General features: G+C 40.2%; 2 protein-coding genes and 1 pseudogene across 2 annotated transcripts; 1 reads left to right on the forward strand and 2 right to left on the reverse strand.

Moving 5' to 3' along the window:
- Positions 1–1054: 1054 nt before the first annotated feature.
- Positions 1055–7629, reverse strand: LOC104427361 (annotated as a pseudogene).
- Positions 7630–8188: 559 nt separating this feature from the next.
- Positions 8189–10938, reverse strand: LOC104427362 (protein NRT1/ PTR FAMILY 5.2). Its single transcript, XM_010040465.2, has 4 exons — positions 10803–10938; positions 10220–10437; positions 9356–9927; positions 8189–9059 (listed from the first exon to the last, which is right to left on the reverse strand). The coding sequence occupies exons 1-4, from the start codon at positions 10936–10938 to the stop codon at positions 8189–8191; spliced, it is 1797 nt and encodes a 598-aa protein (XP_010038767.2).
- Positions 10939–13918: 2980 nt separating this feature from the next.
- Positions 13919–16135, forward strand: LOC104425237 (reticulon-like protein B8). The gene is made up of 6 exons (XM_010037874.3): positions 13919–14077; positions 14190–14384; positions 14470–14650; positions 14743–14884; positions 15041–15110; positions 15684–16135. The coding sequence occupies exons 2-6, from the start codon at positions 14216–14218 to the stop codon at positions 15851–15853; spliced, it is 732 nt and encodes a 243-aa protein (XP_010036176.2). The 5' UTR covers positions 13919–14077; positions 14190–14215; the 3' UTR covers positions 15854–16135.
- The last annotated feature ends 7254 nt before the right edge of the window (positions 16136–23389 follow it).

Genomic DNA, 23389 nt, shown 5'->3' on the forward strand with positions numbered 1-23389 from the left:
TTTGAAAGATGCTAGCTTATATGAATCGAATTTGAACTCCAAATGTCAAGATACGTTCCTGAGCATTTGCCAAATCAAATTCGTGAGCTTTTCTGTGGCTCGGAACTCCAGCAACCGTGAGTTTGAAACTAGTCGTCGTGAGCTAAAAGCACGAGTGGCCATGGCTGCCTCTCTCTCCATTTTTTTTTTAATTGCCTTTTCTTTTCTTTCTCTTTATCTCTTTTAGTTTTTCTTTTTTCTTTTCATTTATGTTGTATAGTGTGGCATGCTACATTGGTTGACTAATACTGACTCTAATTAATAATGTCTTGGACGACGATCATATATTTGGGACTCAAATCAAAGTTGGAAATTTTTTTAGACAAAAAAAGGTAGATTTTGGACTGAACTTAATGTTTGGGACTTTTTTTGGGAATTAGACCATAAAAATTGAAAACTTTAATTAGATCCAATAAGTTAATTAGAGAAGCGGTAATTTCAAATTAGTCAATTTACATCAGTAAATGACCATAATTTCATGTATAAAAACAATTTTTAATACGCTAACAAGTTACACCGGTAAAAAAATTGATCATTAATTAATTAATAGAACTGGTAATTCAATACAAGCGTTGATAGCTTACTAACAAGACAACCAATAAACAATATACCATTGTAGATGAAAGTTACTGATGATTCTAAAGATTTACAACGATAGAGAAATTTTTCCCTTCCCAAATATAAGGCCATAAGCTAATCGCAAATATGATTTATGCATATAAGAGCGGAAGCATGGATCTATTATCACCAGTCAACCCAAATGTTTAAAAACAAAATATTTCAATTAAGTCACGGCCAAAATGAAGAAGAAAGGAATCCTATAGACGAAGAATTAAGTCACTTTTCACTTTTATGAGCAGAAAAAAAGAGAGGGGGAGCTGACCAGCTAAGACAAGAGTCCGAAATTAGCAAAACTGGGTCAATCACTAGAGTCATAACAAACGCCATCTTCTTCCCCTTTGTAGGCCATCGCTTGAAGGAATTCTTTGACAAATAAGTCTTTTGGAATTCTAACTTAGCCAGCGGCAATTCTTTTAAACATCATTTTATCCTGATCTGATACGGCCATGTGCTGCTTCCTCTTCTTGGATAACTTGGCTGTACTATACCCATTTTCGTCATTAAACCGAGCAGCAGTCCGGGCATGTAATTCTTCCAGGCTCTCGCCTTCCTTCGCCCACTCTAAAACCTGAAAATCACAATTATAACTCCAGGTTAACTGCATGCGGGAATTTACCATATCCAGAATGGTAGAAGATGACTTACCAGATGCCTTCCGTAGAGATGGCTCTTCGCCAGTGCTTGCAGAGCATTCCGTCCCTCCTGTTTTGTGACGCATTCCACAAATGCATATCCCTTTTGATTTCCATATTTCCTAGGCAGGCTCACTCTCTTGATCTGTGGAATTACCTCATTGGCCAACCAAAATACGAGAAAAAATTAGCACCTTCTAATGGTTATGAATTAAGTCCACAGAGAATTCAATAACTTTTAAAGTAGCAATATTCCGAAAACAGACGAAAACTTGAATTTCGTTAAACAAGATGAAGGTCAAATTTGCTTATTAATGAAAAGATCCATAAATTACATCCACAATCATCGCAGTATTTTTTGTTTGGACCAACCTTCAGTTAATCCATAATGAAGACAATAGAGGCCATCCTTGCAGTCGATAAATCACGATAGAGAAGAGCAAATTACCTTCCCGAATGGACTGAAGAGCTTCTCTAAATCTTTCTTAGTTGCCTCAAAAGCAACGTTTTTCACGCGCAACTTGGTCGAGCTTCTGTGTTTGTCATCTTTATTTAGCACCCGTTCATCTTTTTTTACTTGTCAAGGTTGCAAGATAAGGGCATGCCCATCTAAGATGGTTCCCTGAAGAGAACACAAATAAAATATGAGCAAATTACAAGAGAGAAATTTATCAAGGACAAAAAGGAAGAGGCTTACAAAGTTTGGTAAATATTTGCTGCTGTCTCCTTTGAATCAAACTCTATAAACCCAAATCCCGATGGCTTCCCATTTTTCATGTGCTTCTTGTACAGAAAGCAAAGGTAATCTTATTAAATAGTGATGGATAACAAATCATAACATTAATTCTTGTGGTCCAAAAATTACCCTGGCCTTGAGAATTCTTCCCTCCTTCATTTTTTCACTGAAGTGTCTTTTCAAAGCCTCATCAGATGTTTTGAAGCTAAGATTCTTCACAAAAAAGAGTCCGTGACTGTAAAATCAAAGGCCAAAACATAAGTTTACCAAAAAAAAAAAAAACCAAGAGTAATCCCCAACATGTTTTGGGCGAGTCTGGCACGTATGATACTGCAAAGAGATGCATGCTACTATGTCGAAAGAAGAGAAACTCGAAGTAGGATTCCGGAAAGTTACACACAAAATTACTGCATCAACCATTCTGTACAAGCAATTGGGTTGTCCAATTAAAGAAAGCTAACATAAATTCCATGAGTTTGGAACATTCATCACATCAGACTCATAAGAACAAGTTAAAATTTGCATCTAAATGCAAGTGAAGAAGAGCTTTAATATATTGTGAGGCACAGCTGACAAACCAATACATGAAATGCAGAACCAATTTTAAGCTCCACATATATTGAAAAAGATATTAATATGGTATAAGGGAAGGAATGCTCACACGGAAATATAGCGGTATTGTCATACTAATGCCAATCTAGCTCATTATCTGTGACCTTTTAAGTCATCTTACTTGTATGACAGTTGATGCCAGCACAGTTAAAAATAGAATTAACCAATCGAAGCAAGCTGAGTAACATGAATCCAAATTTTTCAAAAGTGGCACGTGAGATTCATGAACACATCCAGGACAGTAGTTAAGCATTGCATCAATGTCATTAACCTTTTAACAGTTTAGGATGTCGAAATGCCTGGAAATTCATGTATCAATAAATGCATTTGAGCAGAGGCGTCATCGTATGGACTTCTTACTCAAATATACATTCGTTACCTTAAATGATTTCATAAAACAAGTACTATACTACACTGAACTAACAAGTGAATACATAAACTCTCTTTTAATGCTACTACTCTTGAGAACTGCATAAAAAAATAGATATAATTTCTGGCAGAATTGCTTACTCAGACACATGGGGCTCACAATTACACGCATAAAAGAAAGAGTGGATGGGAAAGCACATTAAAACTGGACAAAGCAGTAGCTGAACTCAAGTAATCGGGAAAAATACATCTAAAAACAGGAAAGGACAGCAAACTGTATATAAAAAACTTATCCCAAAATAAACTCGAGCCAGAAGAGGAAAGTAGAAAGGCAAGAAATGCCAGATCTCAAATAAAATGCAGACCTCAATTCTGTCAGGATCACCATCCACATCCAGTAGCCCCTTTTCTTGTTCCAGTAGCTCCCTTTTGGCATCCTGTGCACCAACAGTCTTATTCTTTCCCCTGGTTTCAAATGTTGAATCAAGAACATTCTCAGGAGCATATTCTAAATATAGTGGCGCATCCCTACATCATGGTTAACTTTTATTAAAAACTCTTACAACAATTAAACGATGATACCATGAGAAAGAAATGATATCAAAAGATAATGTGATGTCAGTAATTAGGCAATGTAAATCACGTGAAGAATCACTCATCTGTCAAAATGTAACAACTGTTTCACTACCATGGCATCTTAAAAGCTATACTAAAGAGTGCTTTTGGCAAATATATGTATTCTTGACATTGCAGGAATAGTTGCTCTTGCTCCATTTCCATCTCAAGTGCCCTAAATCATCCTATCTATATATATATATATGTAAAATCAAGCATTATGATTTTCTTTAATTAGACAAAGAAACTATAGTTTCTCCCAGTTGGTGAGAGCAGGAAAAACAGTAGGGTGTTGTCACAAAGCATATAAAGATTGAACATCGCTTACTTGTACTGCTTGTATGCTAGACCATCAAAGGTAGCACGAGCTTCAGAAGGTTCGAGGAAAACAACCTGATGAATATAACCAGAATAAAGTCGAATATAGTTAGTAGATTGAACCATTGCCCTCATTGTCAAAGAAAAGAGAATGAGAAATGGAAATTAAGGAGTTCCGGCTGTAAAACTATCAAAGTTTCCTATTGCATTCTTGAAGCAAAGGATATCTTAGACTAGATTACTGCTCCCGATAAACCTATTTGAACTCTTCTCAATAGCTTTTGCGAATGGCAAAAAGCTTGCTTCCTAGAAGGGCAAAATTAGTTATCATGAACCATAAACACAGTTAAAGAGGCAAAATCTCAGTGATTATGACTGATGAAATTTATACCATGGAATGCTTCCAAATCCAACAAATAGTGAACACCATGCCGCACGCCATTGTTATCAGTTGGATCATAAACAAATTCTAGAACGGCTGCTTATAGCTTGGCCAATTAACTGAGACCACATACCAATGCCATTGTCTTTGTTGGAGTCAAAATTATATCCACGCTACCAAATTTCCCAAACATTTTAGTCAGCTCAGCTCTAGAACATCCATAAGGCAAGTTCTTCACTAGCAAGACATGATTACTCCTTTCCAAACCCTCTGTTCTCCGAGAGGCACCCTCCTAAAGAAGCTATATTAACACCAGCATCTGCCAACACCTTCTTCGTTTCAGCAATTCCTTGTGCCTCTCCCAAAGCAATACTTACTGCAAGATCATCAGCTTCGTGATCAAGGAAATCACTTTTGCTTATGCCATACTTCCTCAAAATATTTTCAACAACCTAAGGCAGTTAAGAAGTATGAATGAGAGCAAATAAATAGCACCCTAAAAAGAAAGATATGCACACTAAACATAATCACATGACCATGCCAATTATTTTGCCCAAAGCATCCATGGCAAGGAAGATACCTGCAAAAAATTATCCATTAAGTAAACAATTTTATACAGTTTCTCAAGAAGACACTTTTATTCAAACAATTCTAGAATAGTGATGATTACTCCTGCTTTTTGTGAGCGAATTTCTGCTTTGCTGGCAAAACATGCAATCGTCTTCCTGGAAAGTTGAATTGTTTAATTCTTCAATCGCTCTGCACAAGAACCAAAACAAACATCTGATTTAGTCATTTCATGACCTGCAATAATAAGTTTTGAAAGCTTGAATCAAGTGGCAAAAATTATACTGATTTTACAAGGACAACAGCAACCAATAACCTAGGAAAAGCAATTGCAACAGCTGCTGCTTGGACGATAAGCCAATTTATAATAACTCAGAGCCTAAAAATATAGAATATTGACTGCCACTAATAATTGTTGAACAAGAGGTTGATATTAGCTTGCCTGTCTCCTCAAAGAGACTAAAAACTAAAGGAGCTATGGATAGTGACCCTGCTATCACCAATTGAGCCAACGGTTTCATACTTAGAGTCCAATAAATTCACAACCTACAACAACTATGAATAAGTTTAAGCAACCAAGATCTGAAGCCCAAGAATGGCCAATAAAATTACTACCTTCAATTGTTTGTAGAATGAATAGAAAAGTGAACCATTAAAAACTCAATAAAGTTAATGCAGAGATGAAACACACAAGTCCTCTAAAAGATCCAATACCTTGATGCAGACTCTGGGAGAGCGTACTGGATATAAGCAAAACCCTTTGATAGTCTTGTTCTTTTATCAACAACAACATGGGCTTTTTGCACTCTTGCCAAATTTGCTAAAGAACTCTTCCAGCTCTTCCTCACTTCTCACAAACACCATACGCTTATAGAAAAAGCAGGCTGTGATGTTGTGGGCATCTAACAAAGAAAAGTCAATATTTCCCTGGCAGTATCTCCCAGCAGAAGAACAAATTGCAAAATCAAGTAAATTACCTTGTCTTGTGAGGCAGGTTGAGAACAAAAAGCCGGCCAGGTTCCAATGTCCATCCTTATCATTCGTTGAACTTGATGAGGGATCAGCACAACCTTGACTTTCAGCCTCATCCGGCCTGTTGTCATCAACTTTTGCTTCTGTTGATTTTTCTTTGTTGTTTTTCTTTGCTTGAGTATGTTTCCCATTGCCACTCTCATTTGAATAATCTATTGAAGCTACTAATGTGTCGTTTGCCCACAACTTCGACTTGGTCCTTGGTTGCATGACTTGAAGGAACTTCTGAAGCTGAGGGTCATCACTCTCACTTGTCTTTTTAAGATTCTTCTTCTTTCCATGGGGAATCATGATGGTCCGATTGTCACCAGAACTCTTTTCCCACCCTTTGCTGCTTCATCTTTATTCTTTATTGAGTGCCAACTCCATGGTCGAGGAATATTAGGATGTCCAGCTTCCAGTGCAATCTAGTGATAAGCAAAAGTTTTGAATCCACCATATCTATCATACCCTAAACATGTGCAAAGGTATTTGATCGACTAAATCCTTGACCATACTATCAGAAGTGTCTTTAATGCAGAGAACCAAAAACATCTTGAGCACTACTAATTAACAACATCAATAAGTGAAAATGTGCTCGTCAGATATCGAGAGCAAATAACTCAAAAACACTACTGATGCAATCACGGATTTTTTTTTTTCCTGGTTGTCATAGCTCCACTCAACTCCAACTGATGCCTCAAGAACAATAAGAAGCTCGACCAAGGCAACAGAGGATCTAGGAAAGAGCCTCATAATTCAATCTCTATAGCTGCACCATTCCTTACGACTTTTTCAAATTGAAAATACCTTATGGCGAGCAGAAAAAACACATCAAACGAGAAAGGACAAGACTTTGAAGTGGGAATCACAAAACCAACCTCACAAGAAATCCGGTAAGTATTAATATAGGATCTGTTGAAGTACTTGATAGCTTCCTGCGCTTCCTCCTCGGTCCGAAATCCAATGAAAGCGAATTGCCTGCTCTTACCATCCCTGCACATATCCAAACACGCACTAAACCAAACATAAAAAGAAGAAGAAGAAGAGAGAGCTTGTGAGAAATATGAATAGGAAGAGATAAAAGGCAACAAATACTTGTGCGCATGGGCTTGGCGTCTGTAACTTCGCCTTTCCGAGAGAAGTGCTCCCGCAGGCTATCCCTGGTCACGTCCTTGGGCAAATTTTTTACCATAATTCTCGACCTAACACCAATTACGAAGAAATGTTCGATAATTTAACAAGAACTAGCGAGCCAAACTCACATTGCTGTTGCATGCCAAGAAGCTAGGGAGATGAGAGAGAGACGAAGGCGACGCTAATTGATTCGAACTCGAAACGATACAGCGAAACTCTTCCACAAAAAAGTCGGCTCCGTTCGGTCCAATTGGTTTGTTTTACTCCGAATTTACTGAGTTTTTCTAGGCTCATATCATTATTTGGTGTTTTGAATAGCCTCTATACATGTCTATACATATTTTGAATTACTTCTGATTTCCTTTAAAAATGGAAACGCATAATCCCTGTTAAAGATATTTAGGATAGTATTCATGATTTTCCATATATTTCATAATACTGAATGTATATAGGAGATTATATATATATATATTGATACCCGACTTTGATAGTTATATCATAAAACTTATGATGTACTGTTCATTATTCCACGTAGAAATATATGAAAATCACATTATTCTCTTTGCCGCTTTATTCTTATCTTCGAACATTATTCGAGTACCAAAAACAAAAAAGAGAAATTGCATGGTAGCATTACTAGTCGCGTATTATTTATTCATGAATTTTAAAAAGAAAATGAGCAAGGTATTGCGAATGGCACAAACTATGCTGTTTGTGAATTGTTCATGTGGTAGATGGATTATTTTGTGAATGGCTCAGACTACATTGCATGTCTCGATTATTTACTCATGGTTTGGCTTTGGTAAGATACACAGATTCTATCAATTTTACTCGTTTTCACTTTGCATCATCTTGATTGAGTCTTAAGTTTAATCAGAGATTCGTATTTCACTAGAATCAGTACATATTTGAATAATGATTATGCACCCTAACTTTGACGTTTGCCGCCTTGCAGCATTAGCTGCAAGCAAGTGAAGTGACTAGCAGAATAAACTCCCCATAATATTGAGATCGGCAAAAAAATGCATGAGAATTGATGGACTGGCTTTGAAAGGAGGATCCACAAAAGTGCGAACTGCTATGCGTTTCGGATCCAACTACTTTAAGAACCACCCGAAAACAACTCAATATGGTCCGACCCAAGATGTTCTAGCCCCTGTTGTCTTGGGATGCTGTGTCATCAATCGTCGCCATAGCCAACTCCTTCCGATACTCGGATGCGTCCACATTGTACGCGTATTTCCCGGCCACCAGGAGGAAGTACACCAGATTGACGAAGCAGATGACGGCCATCAAAGCGTAGTAATAGTCCAAGTGAGACTGATTCAGGTTGTTTGTGATCCACCCTGGCTGGCCATTCTTCTTGGTGACGGTCGAGACTGTTTGGAGGAGGAAGCTGCTGAGGAAGTACCCGATCCCCATGCCGGTCGTGTAGTATGAGGTCCCGAGGCTCTTCATGCCCTCAGGCGCCTGGTCGTAGAAGAACTCGAGCTTCGCTGCCTCAAGGAAGGCATCGGCGACCCCCATGAGCATGAACTGAGGGAGAAGGATGAAGATGGAGAGTGGGACGACATCGTGCTGACCAACCGTGCCGCGCTCCCTCGCCACGCTCAGCCGCCTGCGCTCAGTCAGGCTGCCTGCGGCCATGACCACCACGAAGAGTGAAAGGCCGATCCCCATCCTCTGGAGCATCGTGATTCCCCGTGGGTGCTTCGTGTAGCGACGCATCACAGGCACAAAGACGCGGTCGTAGAGGACCAGGCTTATCAGCAGGGTGACCTGTATGAAGGCCTTGAGGCTCGCTGGCGGCATCTTGAAGTTCTGGCCAATGCTACGGTCCAGGGTTGTGCCCTGCTTGATGAATAAGGTCGTGACCTGCCCAAACACGGCACTTGGGACGAACGTGGCGATCAAGATTGGGACCATCTTGAAGATCTGCTTGGCTTCCTCGACTTGGGTCACAGTGCACAACGTCCAGGATGAGGTAGGTCCGGTCTTCGTTGCGGCTTTATCAAAAAATCTGCGAGTCCAACCAGAAATCTCTCATCAAAGTCATGTCCAGCAAATTGCATAACATCTAGACATGCAAACAGTTTCTGTCAATCGCCCCAGTTCCCCTACAGCTCAACAGAACGAAGCTGAATTCAGGATTGATCAAAACACATCAGAAACCTATCATGCCAATTTTGAGGCCTCGTTCAGTGTGACATTGAAATCACATTTATACATTCATCCATATAGACGCAAATTGCAATTCTATAGGATAAATAAATCTGTAGATACTAATCTGATACAAACTAAGCATTGATGATGGACCTTAAAGTAGGCGTGCTGTCAATTCTGAGCCGACCGGAACTCGCATACTCGTCTATGCTCAGTTCGTGGAGCTCCTTTGGGTCGTCGGGGATTCGGACCCTCCACTTCTTCGTAGCAGCCACTACCACTTGGGCCAACCTTGCATAGGAACTCCTCGCTTTCTTCTTGTGTCTGTAGAAAGGAGTGCCTCCCAGGAACAGCAGCAGCGCGAGCCCAAGCCCTGCGGTCTGGATGCTGTAGCCCGTTCCCCACCCGATGTTGTCCTGTATGTACATCATGACGGTGTTGGCAAAGAGCGCGCCAGTGAAGACGCTGCACATCCACCAGTTGAAGAAGGAGGCCTTCTGGACCCGCTCCCGGGGCTCGAACTCGTCAAACTGGTCCGCCCCCATGCTCGAGATATTGGGCTTGGTCCCGCCGTTGCCGAGCGCGATGATGTACAGAGCGAAGTAGAAGAACCCGACTTGGAAGGGTGTTGCCTTCAAGTTACAGTCTTCTTCTTTCACTCCGGGGCCACATGAAGGAGGACTCAGCGAAGGCAAACTCACCGATAGAGTTAAGAGGACCATCCCCTGCAAAAGTTGCCATTGTGAACATTGTCTGTTGTTCCCACAAAGGACATAGCATCGAAATGTTCAACATGGAATCTTCCAAAACAGAAAAATATGGACGCCATTTTTCAAGAAAATGAGAAAAATGAAGAAGACGATGCAGAAGTCCTCTTTCAATGAAGGAACATTGCTTCCGGTTGAACTTATAAGCTCAATTTGTAGTATTACATACCAGAAGTGTGATTAACATGGTCTGTATAGTTTCTCAAACACGCCAGAACTTTGGAGGGCCAATTCGAGGAAGAGATCTTACCAAGAGATAAATAATGCTGGCGATGACAAAGGTTTTATACCGGCCGAGATGGACGTCCCCGATGTATGCGCCTAAAACAGGAGTCATCCATACTATGCCCGTCCAATTGGTGACGCTGTTGGCGGATTCTACGGTTCCTTCCCGTAGCCTCTTCGTCAAGTACAATACCAGGTTCGACGCGACTCCGTAATATGCTAACCTCTCAAAAACCTCGTATGCTGCATAGATTAATGCATCCTCGTCACATAAAAAAAGAAGAAAAATCGATGCCCTCTACCTATATGAATCAAAAGAGTCGATCACAGTCGGTTGAAAAAGAAAAATGCTGCTCTTTTCTTTTGTATTGCGCGGTCTGCATCGGGCTAAGTTAGCTTTCGCCAGTCCAGTCGAAGTTGGGCAACTTAATGGAACGAGGGACTCATGAAGAATCGCTTCCTCCAGGCCACCGCTCAGGAATCGAACCTGAAGCCCTTAGATTTCTTGAGGCGCAATTATAGCTGGGGCTAATCTTCGGGGTTCGGAAGGGAACGAAAATGTTCTTGCCGATGAGCGTAAACGACTAAAGAAAGAACACGGGCATTACCTACGATGAAGGAACAACCCCTCCACCGCCCGGTCTTGGATCTCCGGGCGGGTCCGCCTCTGCGATCCACAGTTCCATCTTGCGTGTAGGCGTCTTCACCATTTGCCCCGCCTCCTCTCTCTTCGACCGCCCTCATTCTTGTTCTTATTATCTGTGTCCGCGTTAGACTGGTTCAAATGCTTTGCAAATTGAATTTGACCTGACGGCTTTGCATGAACTTCTTATGAAGTTGGAGCAATTCTCGGATTGCTGTCCTCTCCAATTCACTCTTCTGGAATATATCAAACTGCTCAGGTGTTCTGGGTTTGTTTCTGACAACTCGTGAACTGACAATCTCGTGGAATGGACGAACCAAGTCGCGATGCCTCCAAAACAACCTTAACAACTTCAGGAAGTCCCCTATGCGTTGTGAACGACCTGATTTTTTCCATACCTAATTTCGTTGGATTAAACAAATCGCCTTAATTTTTTCCACTATTTCCCCTTAATTTTATGACTATTTTCGCAACTACAAAAACCCCCCATTTTTTGGTTTCTTACTCTTTAATAAGGACAATTACTTAATTTTACATGGCGATGTGAGACAGATGTGCCGTGTATCCCACAGGAGGCTCTACTTATCTACCTTTTTATTGGTTTTACCTTCAATTTTACCTAATGCCTCCTCCCCTCTCTCTATTATCGTCAGACTACTCATATGGAAATCATGGCACAGAAATGAAGAAGCCATATAGAGGCCATGGTTGCTCGAGCTTGAGGCTTGCAATGTGGCCATGGCTGCTTGCGCTCGAGCTCAAAGATCGCATTTGTCATGTCCATATCTAGCTTCAGTGCTTGTGCCCGCTTGTCAGCTCGAGCTCGAAGCTTGCATGTGGTATGGCCAAATCTGGCTTCAAAGCTTGGGGTCATGGCTGTTTGAGCTTGAAGCTTGTGATAGCCATGGCCGAATATGGTTTGGAAGCTCGTGAACATGGCCACTAGGGCTGAAAGCCTGGGGCCATAGCCTCTTAAGCTCAAAGCTTACGGCCATCATGGCCGGATTTGATTCTGAAGCTCACGGGCATGGCCGTTTGAGCCTGTACCTTGTGATCGCCATGGTCATATTGGCTTTAGAGCTAACAATAGTGTTTACTCAAGCTCGAGCTTAAAACACGCAGCTGCTATGGCTTATCGAGCTTAAAGCTCATAGCCATGGAAGAGCCATGGAAGAGCGAGTGTTCATGGCCATAAGGTCTAAACCTCGTAGATCTCAAGTTTGCGACTATCATGGCAACTTGAGCTTTCGAGTTATGATCGAGGGCACTGGTGATATATTTATTCTCCGTCAACTTCCATAAAATTTTATCATGAAATTGCTAAGTTTGATGACAATTCAATTGATATAGCAAATCCACGTGGAAAATCCATATTAGTTTGGCATAAACTTATTATAGGTATATTGGTTTGATTTTTTGATGACTCAACAATTAATTTGTCATGAACACATCATAACTATACAAATTTGAGATTTTCCATAATATTAACCCCTCATTTATCCTTTCCTTTTTCTACAAGTGCTACTGCTTGGAAAACTTTAACCGCGGACGAAAATAGGAGGAGCCTTTATGAACAATAGAACTCAAATTACTTAAATTAGGAGAATTTCAATATATATACTAAAATCCAGAAACTATTTAATAAAAATACACAGCAAAGTAACTAGACTGCCTGTGCAATCTAGTTACTTTTCAAATTTGCTTATCCTATTTTAGGCTAGGAAGGATAATATTCAATCACGTTCATTTTTTTGTGGGGGCTACGGCATTTCTTCATTAAATTTGGGCTTTTAAATATTAGCATGGAATGGAGAGATTAACGGGGCCAGTCGGGGTCCCACCTGCTCGTTTCAGCCTTAACTGCGGCCCGCATAATTGATGGCTCTAATTGAACAGGTCAATCACAAGTTCAGGTTCTAGGTAAGTGGGCGATGACACGTGTTGTGCGTTGACTTGGCATACACCCGAAATGGGGCACCCGCATCCCAAATATTCCAGAGATTGGAAAAAGAAAAAGAGGGAGTCAAACCAAATGAATTTATTATGAATTATTTGGATCTTTAAATAGGAAAAGAGAAGTTATGGATGGAATTACAGATTACAAAAGAAATTTTATATATGTACGTGGAAAGAAAAGAGATTTTTTGAGATTTGAAGTTCTTTTTAAAGAGGTTGTCATGCGATAAAAAAGATTTAAAATGTTGATATCAATACACACGATAGACAAAATAGAATTATCAATTTCCACATTTATTTATTTTTAAGTATCTAAAAGATAAAAAGTGACCGAGATATTTGAGGGGTAAAAAAAAAAAGAAAATGGAAAAAGTACCTTAAAAGTAGAAGGTCCTCTTTGTTTTATGTAATAGTATAAATTACCAAATTAATGATGCTCCTCCATATTCTAGAATTCTAGAAAGTGGATGAATATATATATATATTTTTCGGTAATTCAAGGACACGATCGTAGCTGACTAGCTATACGTAGGGGAATCAGCACATACCCACCACCATGATCATTCAATTAGATTCGCAATCCTAGGCAGAAATGGAATCCACAACCATCGATTCTCGAGTCCAAAGTATGAGAGCACTCTTGTGGCCGAATAAATCTCAAGGTTAAATAGACGGATGGTTACTTCGTAAAGGGAAAAAAAAAGAATAAAGAAAAAGAAAGATACGTAGTTCGGTTGACAATACCACATCTTAAAGATGCGTGCATCCCCCCCTCATGCACAATAAAGTCCACGGAACGAGTTCTCCGCCGTGTGCTAAAAACTGGCGGCTGCATCGGGTTTCAAATGGCTGGTCGTCCGGATAACTACGCAGTCATGTCTCGATCCATATGATAGCGATTTTCACGTGGAGAATTTGGTCTCCCTCCTCCACGGTCTTCACTACGTAAAGGTTTGAATGGTAACCCCACTAACAGGAGTCAACGTAGTTCCCGCGCATTGAATTGAATATGGATTAGTCTCCGTCACCGAGCTGGACTTTCAAATGGCCATCGAACTCATCTACTAGTCATCGTCATATAAATTCCCCCCTAAGCACGCAAATTTTCTTAGAACGAATTCGGGTTTCTCATCTTTGCCTTCATTCTTTTGCATTGCTCAAGCTCGTTCGCGCACCTTGTTATCGTCATCCGTCGCATTTAGCTCATCGTCGGGGAAGCCGAACGCTTTGGCCTCTTAATTCGTGTTCTCTACTCTGTTCTTTCCCAGTTTCTCTGCTAAACCAGTGCGTAGTTTCTGTTTGGTGCTTCAATCTGCGTTGTCCTCTGCTAGATGTTTTCAGACTTCAAAGGGGTTAACGCAAATCTCTAAAAATCTCATTTCATGAATCGACTCAGGTCTTCTCTGTTCGCGAACGGGAGCGATGGCAGAAAATATCTTGAACAACTTCGTGGAATCATTTGCGGAGAGCATTCCAAAGCAAACTGTTGCTGCACTTTTTCAGGAGGAGAACCCAAACTCCGCGGCTCCTCAACCTAATAGGCTCTTGAAACGCCAGAAGACGGTTCATCATGTTTTGGGCGGTGGAAAATGTATTCGCAACTTCCTGGTCCTTGTGTCCTGTGTATTTAACTGCTGCACTCACTAATGAATCTCTTCTCAACTGAAAAACTGCAGCTGCTGATGTGCTGCTATGGAGGAACAAGAAAATCTCTGGCAGCGTCTTAGCCGGTGCGACTGCCATCTGGGTGCTTTTCGAATGGCTTAACTACCATTTCTTGACTCTCCTCTTCATTGCCCTGGTTTTGGTCATGCTTGCTCAGTTTGTTTGGGCGAGTGTTTCTGGCTTCTTTAGTTGGTGAGTGAAGTTGTTATCGTGTTAGATTATCCGATTTGAAAAATATTTACTATGTCTAAATTCAATGAATCGCTATGTTTTACTTTGAGAAGGTCATCATCAGAAGTCCCTCGTCTGAAAATACCCGAAGAGTTATTTGTCAACATTGGCATGGTGGTTGGATCTGAGGTTAACAGAGCTTTGGGGTTTCTTCAGGATGTCGCTTCGCGCAAGGACTTGAAACAATTTCTTGTGGTACGCATAACCATTTTTCAAGCTCCATATATCTCAAGAAAATCGACCTTCGTCTCAGTGTTTCAGAGGCAAAAATTGCTTTTAACTCGTCTATTTTCACTAGCAAGAAGAAAAGAAGAAAGAAACTAACAGTCTCAGATGTGAAAATCCTTGCAGGTCGTTGCTAGTTTGTGGGCCGCTGCTATTATAGGCAGCTGGTGCAATTTTCTGACAGTCTTATACGTGGGTAAGTAAGACTTCACAATGTCTTTACAATTTGGCGACCTGATAATTGAATCAGCTTATCTTTATGCGAATTGGTTGCTGTGCAAGTTTATATGTTCTGGTATGATCACATGAAGCCTCATTTCCACTGACAAAAATAAATAGTTGTAAGGTTGAAACAGGCTTGATAAAATGTCTCGCTAATTGTAGTGATTTCATAAGCAATTAGCCTAGACAACATGAGGCTTATGACACTCGAGACATTCTCTTCTAGGGAATTGCTTAATGGTTCTGATGCATTTAACCTACATTTTAACTGTTGTAGTCACATTAAATTGGCAAAAGTGGTAGGCATACGCAGATAAAAGATGTAATTCTGTAGCAGCAAATGTTGTGACGTTTCCTTGAAAAAGCTTGCTTTAATGAATTGATTGTTGTCCTGCATTTTAAGGTCAAAAGACATTTATAGAACCGCTACTTTGCAGAAACTATGAAAGGATACTTGTTTCTACCCATATTGCTTGATTTACTTCTAGCTGTGGTGTGTTGTGTTGAATTCTTGAAAACTGAAGATATTCGTTCTTCTTGTTTGAAGGTTTTGTCGCCATGCATACCTTGCCTGTTCTTTATGAGCAATATGAAGACCAAGTTGACAGCTTTGTGAGCCAGCTCCTTGGACAGTTTCGAAATCACTACCAGAAGCTGGATGCAGGAATCATTAGCAAGATTGCCAAGGCAAAGCTCAATGCCAAAAAGCATGAATAGATTCACACCATTGGAAGTTTAAGACCCATTTGCTTACCTTATTCATTCGTTTTTGGGGATTGTGCAATTACTGCCATTCCTATAGTGTTCTTTAATGCATAGCACAGCAATTAGATCATGTATTTCAAAAATTATACAGCAGATGTTCAGGAATTCAGCACTGAAAAAATGGCCTGGTAAAGTTGCGTCTTGTTTCCTAATGGAAGTTGCCGTATTCTTTAGTTTCCACGGTTGAAGATGAATGTGCCAGATTTATGCCATCAAGTGAAAAATGGCAGTGACATGCGCATATTTCTATTGATCATGTAATTCAAGTCAATATGCAATTAAAATTCAGATCAAATTGCCAGGTGAAGAAGGTGACATGTGAATCCATTGAGCCAAATACCTGTAAAATATAATTAATCTACATCCATGCACATTCTAACTTCTATGCCTTGCATGCCTGCATGCACGTTTCATTATGTTTATGACATTTCAAACCAGATTCTACACAATTCAAGCTTCACCGGAGGCGCAATGATGATTTCTCCTAAAGTTTTTGATATCCACGAATTCCTGAATGCACATACAATGATGCTTCATGGCTCCCACTTCATCAAATGACGTTCAGTTCACAACCTAAAGAAGACAAGGAGCCCAGCACACGTATCTTGTTAATAAAGAAGTTCACGAAATGTGGAGAACAAAAGAAAGCACAGACTCATCAAGCAAGCACTAGTTCGCAATTTCACCATCTATGTACCAATTGGTTGAAAATTACCAGTCGCAGTTGCATTTGCCATAAAGCAGTGGAAGTGTTTAGAACCAAGACCAGAAGAAGACGATGGCGACCAAGAAGAGAGCTAATTAATGTCTTTAGCGATCACTTGCAATCTATTTTGTGGTGGCAAGCGAAAAATACTCATACAGATCTAACCAAGGTTCCAGATCTAGAGCCATGGCCCCGAGTGACGACGGCTCCTATGGACATCAAGGACAATGAAGGGGTGGCTTGACTTGGATCCGCTGCAGTGTCAGCTTGGATGTCGCGCCAGTGATTCCGCTGCTGTAATGGAGCGACGAAGGGAGGAGGCGCAAAGGTTGGTCATGACGGCTGCAGATGGAAGAGAAGAGAGGAGGTTGAAGAAATAGAGACCATCAATTGCACGTTGGATATTCATTTCTTTAGAAAAAAAAAAAGCCAAATCAGAATAAGCATTTTATTAAAATAGTCATATAGGTTAGAAAAAAAATTTAACGGAGACATTAATATCTAATTATAAAAACCACATAGGACTTTTGGTTGGAATTTGTTGCCGGAGACACTTAAGTGATTGTTTTATTTTTATTTGGCAATTAAATGATCCAACAAAAAGTATTGACACTAAATCAGCATCATATAAAAATTACGATACTTCTAATATCATTTTTTTTAAGACTAACTGAAATACTTGTCCTCCTTGATTGCAACAATCAAAGTTTTACATCCGATCTTGGAAGAAGATTGTGCAAATTATTCTGTATGAAAATCAACATAGAAGATGGGGAGCTATAGAATCAATCTCTAAGTACATCCATATTCTTTCTCTGCTAATCAATCCAATTAGAGCTCATCAGTGTCTTACAGGGTGTAAATTGTAAGCACAGGTTCATTTCCTTAACAACCAACTTTTGCTCCTACGTATTCTCTCTTCTTGATACTAGGCACATCAAAGGTGTTGCCTCAGGCATCGGAGCATACCTTTTGGTGTTTTTGGCATGGTAGTTGGACAAAGTCATCCAGATTTGAAGAGACATCAAGTTGAAAGAAAAGCAAAGGTGACCAGTTGTTGCGACGACAGCCCCTTCACCCTTAGGCAATTTTAATAGAAAGAAAATTATTTGATTCTGTCAATCTAGAGAAAGCAACTGACCATTCCAACCAGAACAGAACTCTCGGTCAAGGTGGACGGGAACCGTTTACGAGAGGATGCTAACGGATGGAAAAACAGACGTAATGGAGAAATCTGAATAGACACATGATGGAAAAGTCCGACAATTTATCAAAGAGATCTTCATTCTCTTGTAAATAAACCGAACGTGAGCAAGCTATAACGATGTCGCTTGGAAACACAAGTCCCCCTACTCGTGTATGAATTCCTACCTAATGGGATTCTTTACCATCATCTCCATGATTGAAGTGACAAGTTTCCTGGGTCTTGGAACACGCGTATGGATTGTGTCATGCCCCGAACTTCGAGCGTGCGCACATTCCTCAATGGTCGATCAAATTGCGATGTTCCCAGGATATGTTGCCGACCTAAACGATTATATACATGCAGAAGCGAATAAAACAATCCCCTGACAATAAACAAACATTTGATAGAAAAGTAGAATAACCAATTTCGCAAAACACCTTTTTATAAACAAATCAAGTCAACCTACAGTTTATACATAGGAGGTCTATCTCAAAAGAACTACGGAGTCACCTATGCTCCTGACTCTTCCGCCTCAAGCTCCGGGTTTTTCACACTAGGGACCTGAAAATGATAACTCACGACGGGGTGAGAATAAATCTCAGCAAGTCTATGTCCTAAACCCCGATTAGGAAGTTATTACACTTATACATCACAGAAAACTCACCTCGCCCCAGCACCTTCCTGCATGTTAGTATAGTTCATATAATAGATACATATAGTAAAGGCATTTATCAATTGGAACATCTCACTTTCAAACCAATCAATCACAGGGGTCTCGATTATAATGTTAAATTGTTATGACACATCCCATTCCGTGCCACACAATTTTGTCCCATAATCAGGCACGGTTAAGACTCATTCATGCATTTCAATTGATTAATGCCCCACGAGCACAACCAACACACAGTTGGTAGTCATCCGACGTAATTAGGCATCGTTGCCTCAGCACATTCCTGCACGTCAGTATAGTTCATATAGCAGATATATATAATAAATGCACTCATTAATTGGAACATCTCACTTTCAAACCAATCAATCACAGGGGTCCCGATTATAAGGCAAAATTGTTATGGCACATCCTATTCCATGTCACACAATTTTGTTCCATAATCAGGTGCAGTTAAGACACTCATTCATGTGTTCCAATTGATTAATGCCCCACGGGCATGGCCAACACACAGTCGATAGTCATCCAATGTAATCGGGCATCGTCGCCTCAACATCTTTCTGTACATTAGTATAGTTCATATAATAGATACATATAGTAGATGCACTCATTAATTGGAACATCTCACTTTCAAACCAATCAATCACAGGGGTCTCGATTATAAGGCTAAATTGTTATGACACATCCCATTTCGTGCCACACAATTTTGTCTCATAATCAGGCGCGGTTAAGACACTTATTCATGCGTTCCAATTGATTAATGCCCCGCGGGCACGACCAACACATAGTCGGTAGTCATCCGACTTAATTGGGCATCGTCTCGCCCCATCGAACACGATAACGTCCACATCAAGACAACATTCCACATAGGAGCATTAGTCCAGCCTCTATTGCGACCAGTATCCGTTGAAAGGGCATTCCACATAGGAGCATCGTCCACCTAACGCACATCGGGTGACGCATTCTCATAACCATCACACGTACACCAAATCTTGGCCAATGACATTGTGCATTTTACTCAAATGCCTCAATTAAAATAATGTGCTCGGTCTATTTTCTTCCTATTAAAAACACTCGGTAAAATAATCGTGTGTGGGTACACGGTCAGCTCGAACAAGAAAGTGATATCATTTTTTTTTAAATCCCACGATTTTATATAATACTTATAAACATTTTTGGTGTCAAAAATCTACACTCAGTATTTTCTGATTAAATATCAAAATCTCATATTTTTGGAATAATAATTCAAAAATTAACACTCAAGCATCAAATTGCACAAAGTAGCACTCAATTGCATAAATCAACACACCACGACAATTAGCACGAAATTCGACGAACGGCTATCCCGGTATAATTTTCGAAAAATAATAAATAATTAAATAAATTACAAAATAATCAAATAAATGCAAAATAATTAAAGAAATCACTAATTAATCTGCCTAGGCTAATCTAACCACCTAATCACTAATTAACTAATCTACTAACGTAACTAATTTAATCTAACCGCCTAATCACTAATTAACTAATCAACTAACTTAAATAAATAACTAATTAGCACTAATTGAACTAACCTCATAATCTCTAATTAAGATACTAATCCACCTCTAAGTATAATTAGCACCCTAATTAGATTTTATGACATAAACTCATCGGATTAGCAAATAAACTAGTCCACGACGACGGTGGCACAATGGTGACCGAAACTCAGGCCTATGGCGATGCCAAAGGAAGCTCGGGAGGGCCCAAAAAAGGCTCGGCAAGCCCACGGCGAAACTGCTAGGCTTAGTCTTGGCTTGAGGGAGCTACTGATCGTAGTTGAGCTCAGTTTGACGAGGATGCATCTTGCGGCCTAGACTGACTTCGATGGCGTGGCAACGGTGGAGGGAAAATCGGGCTGGCTTCGAGAGGGGTGGAGACGTGCCGACGCTAGGTTGGAACGTGTGGGCTAACGTGATGCTGAGGACGCATGGTGCTGGGCTCGAAGGGAACACTGGCTGTGAAAATTAGCGATCAACTAACCGGTTGAGGGAATTTGACGGGTTGATTTCCACGCGTGAGACAATGGAGATGTAAGGGGGGGGAAAGGTGGACGGTGGGGGCTTGTAAGAGAGAAATGGAGAGAATTCGTTTACTGGTAAGGGGAAGAGACGTGAAAGAAACAAAAGAAAATAGGAGTAGAAGACTTCGGTGAAGTAGAAGGCTCGCATGAAGGAGGGGGAGTAGTTGGCTTTGGCGTGCAAGAGAAGCTGGAGGAGGGAGAGAAAGTCAATAGAAAACTTCACATTCATCAATTCTTGGTTCCACAAGTCTTCATGTTAATCCCTTTTGTCCCCCAATACTTTTTTGTAAATAATTTCTCACAAATAACTCAATTTGGATAGCAAAACAACAAATTTCCTCTTCCATCCGAATTTCTTTCCTTTTCCCGAAAGTCTGAAAAATTCAATTTTTCCGAAAAATCCCGGAATCAACAAAATTTCTCCGAAAGGTGGGGTGATGTCCTATAAATGAATTGTGACATGCTTGAACGTCCGATTCCCGAAACTGAATTCAATTTCATGGTTAAATTCGATCGGACGAGATTTTAACGTGACCTAACCTACTGAGTAGCTTTGAGGAATTTTTAGCGCGTTTGACTTGTGGTCGATTATTTTCGATCCACATTATGCATCTTCGACTCATTGGCGACTCTCGATGTCGTAGAAATTTCAATATTTCAAATATGGGCACAGGGTACATAAACGATAGAAACATCGGTCTAGTGCCGATCGACAAGAATTTTGCAATCAGGTAGAATTATCCACACTTTAATTACATGCCTTTGTCGAATCGACTTATCTCCGGTTTCTAAGTGACTTTGACTATGCCGTAATGATCTTTGTAGATTAACATGGTCGAGCAGTCGATTTTTGATCGAATTCTCAAGTCAGTCGCATTTAGATTCCTTAACGGCTTCATTTAATAGACTAGTTATCTCATGAGTGTCCAACTCAGAGAAAAATGTCATAAGCGTGTTGATGAAAAGCCCATTTCATATAATCGGTAGAAGATTGAAAATCAGGATGTTACAGATTGCCACAAAAGTTGCGAGAGCACTAACTTACTTGCACTTCGCGACTTCCATACCCTCCTGTCATTGAGGCCCAAAGGACATAAATAATATCTTGGATGAATAATATCATGCAGAAGTAGCCAATTTCGTGACTTCTAAATCTATTTTCCCACGATAAAACTCATGTGACCACATTAGTGCGAGAAACCTTTAATAAACCATATACTCATTTCTTAACCTATATATAATAGGCCGAGTCATTATATGGGTTAATTGTATTAATTAAATGGATTATGAATGAGTTTACAATAGTAAAACCCAAAGAAATACGGGTGCTAATTAGGATAATAGTTTAGTTAAATCCAACCCACATTTGTGACTCTCTTTCTACCCTTTATGAGAAAATAATGAGCTCCATGGATTGTTCTAAGTTTAGAGAAGCTTTGGTGGGCCTGCAAGATGGGTTCGACTTCACCCTTATTATAAATATCAATAAGACCTTTTCTGTTCTCCCATTATATTTTATTTCCTTTGTTAGTTATTGGATAGTTATTGGTGTACTTTCTTGATTGCATTTTATGACATCCTGAATTTCAAGTCTGTTTTCAATTGAATGAGTCAGGTTTTCATCGACGCGCCTATAGTCTTTTTCTTTGAGTTGGTCACTCACGAGATAACTAGTTTATCTGGTGAAGCTGTTAAGGAATCTAAACGCAATAGACTTGAGAATTTGACTGACAATCGACTACTCGACTATGCTAATCTACAAGGGTCATTACGGTACAGTTAAAATTGATTAAAGATCGAAGGTAGGTCGATTCAATAGAGCCATGTGATTAATCACCTAATTGTAAAATTATTGTCGATCGGTATTAGATCGATTTTTCTATCGTTTTGGTACTCTGTGTCCATATTTGAAACCTTAAGATTTTCACGACAACCAAAATTCGCCAATGATTCGAAGATGTATAATATGACTAGAAAATAATTGACCATGGGTCAATTACACTAAAAATTCATAAAAGCTACTTGTTAGGTTAGGTCACGCTAAAATCGTGTCTAGTTGAAATTAACTGCGAATTTGAATCGGATAAGTTCTGTTATGTTATGATTTATTTTAGAAGCGTCGGCTCATCCTCTAAAAATTTTTCTGCAAACCGGGATCTTTGGTGAAAAGTCAAAGTAGGGCCATTTTAGACCGAGAAAATTAGAGGGCCGTTATTGGTCGCGTTTTTGGGATTCGAGTTGGATGAATTGACGAGGAAAAATCATAAGAGGGACGATGGCATCTTGGTTGAATTTTTGGGGCTTCAATTGAACTCGATCGGAGAGAAAATTGAAGCAAATGGGATGGAGATTGCTCAAAATTCATAGGCCAAGTGGGTGTGCAACATTTGGGGCATCAAATGAAGTTTGTTGAGGAAGATTGAAGAGGAAATGAGCTGTGGATGACAGCCTTGGCTGGTGGGGTAGCCACTTGAACACTTTGGGATATTTAGCTTGACTTTTGAGGCAATTGGGCCCCCTTCAATCTTCAGCTGGCTTCTTCTTCTTCCTTGGCTTCACTTTCTCCATCTTTGTGTGTTTTGTGAGCTTGAGAGAACTAGAGATCAGCCAGCTCCTTCCCCCTTTAGTCGAGCTAGCCACTGTCGAGCAAATTGAGCAGCAGTTGCTCGTTGCGCAACCCGCAAGCCGCGCCGTCGCCTGCGCGTCCCGCACTTGGTCGCCATTCTAGCTAGCCCAGCTTGCTGTCTCGAGCCCCTCCAATGCTGTTCAAGCTGCCAGAAGTCCTGCTGTTGCCTGCAACAGCAGCCCGCCAACCTGTCTCACTGTTTCAGCCCGTCCAAGCAGCTCGGTTTAGCCCTTGCAGCCCAACA

The sequence above is a fragment of the Eucalyptus grandis genome, chromosome 11, assembly GCF_016545825.1.
Source record: "Eucalyptus grandis isolate ANBG69807.140 chromosome 11, ASM1654582v1, whole genome shotgun sequence".
Classification (NCBI taxonomy): domain Eukaryota; kingdom Viridiplantae; phylum Streptophyta; class Magnoliopsida; order Myrtales; family Myrtaceae; genus Eucalyptus; species Eucalyptus grandis.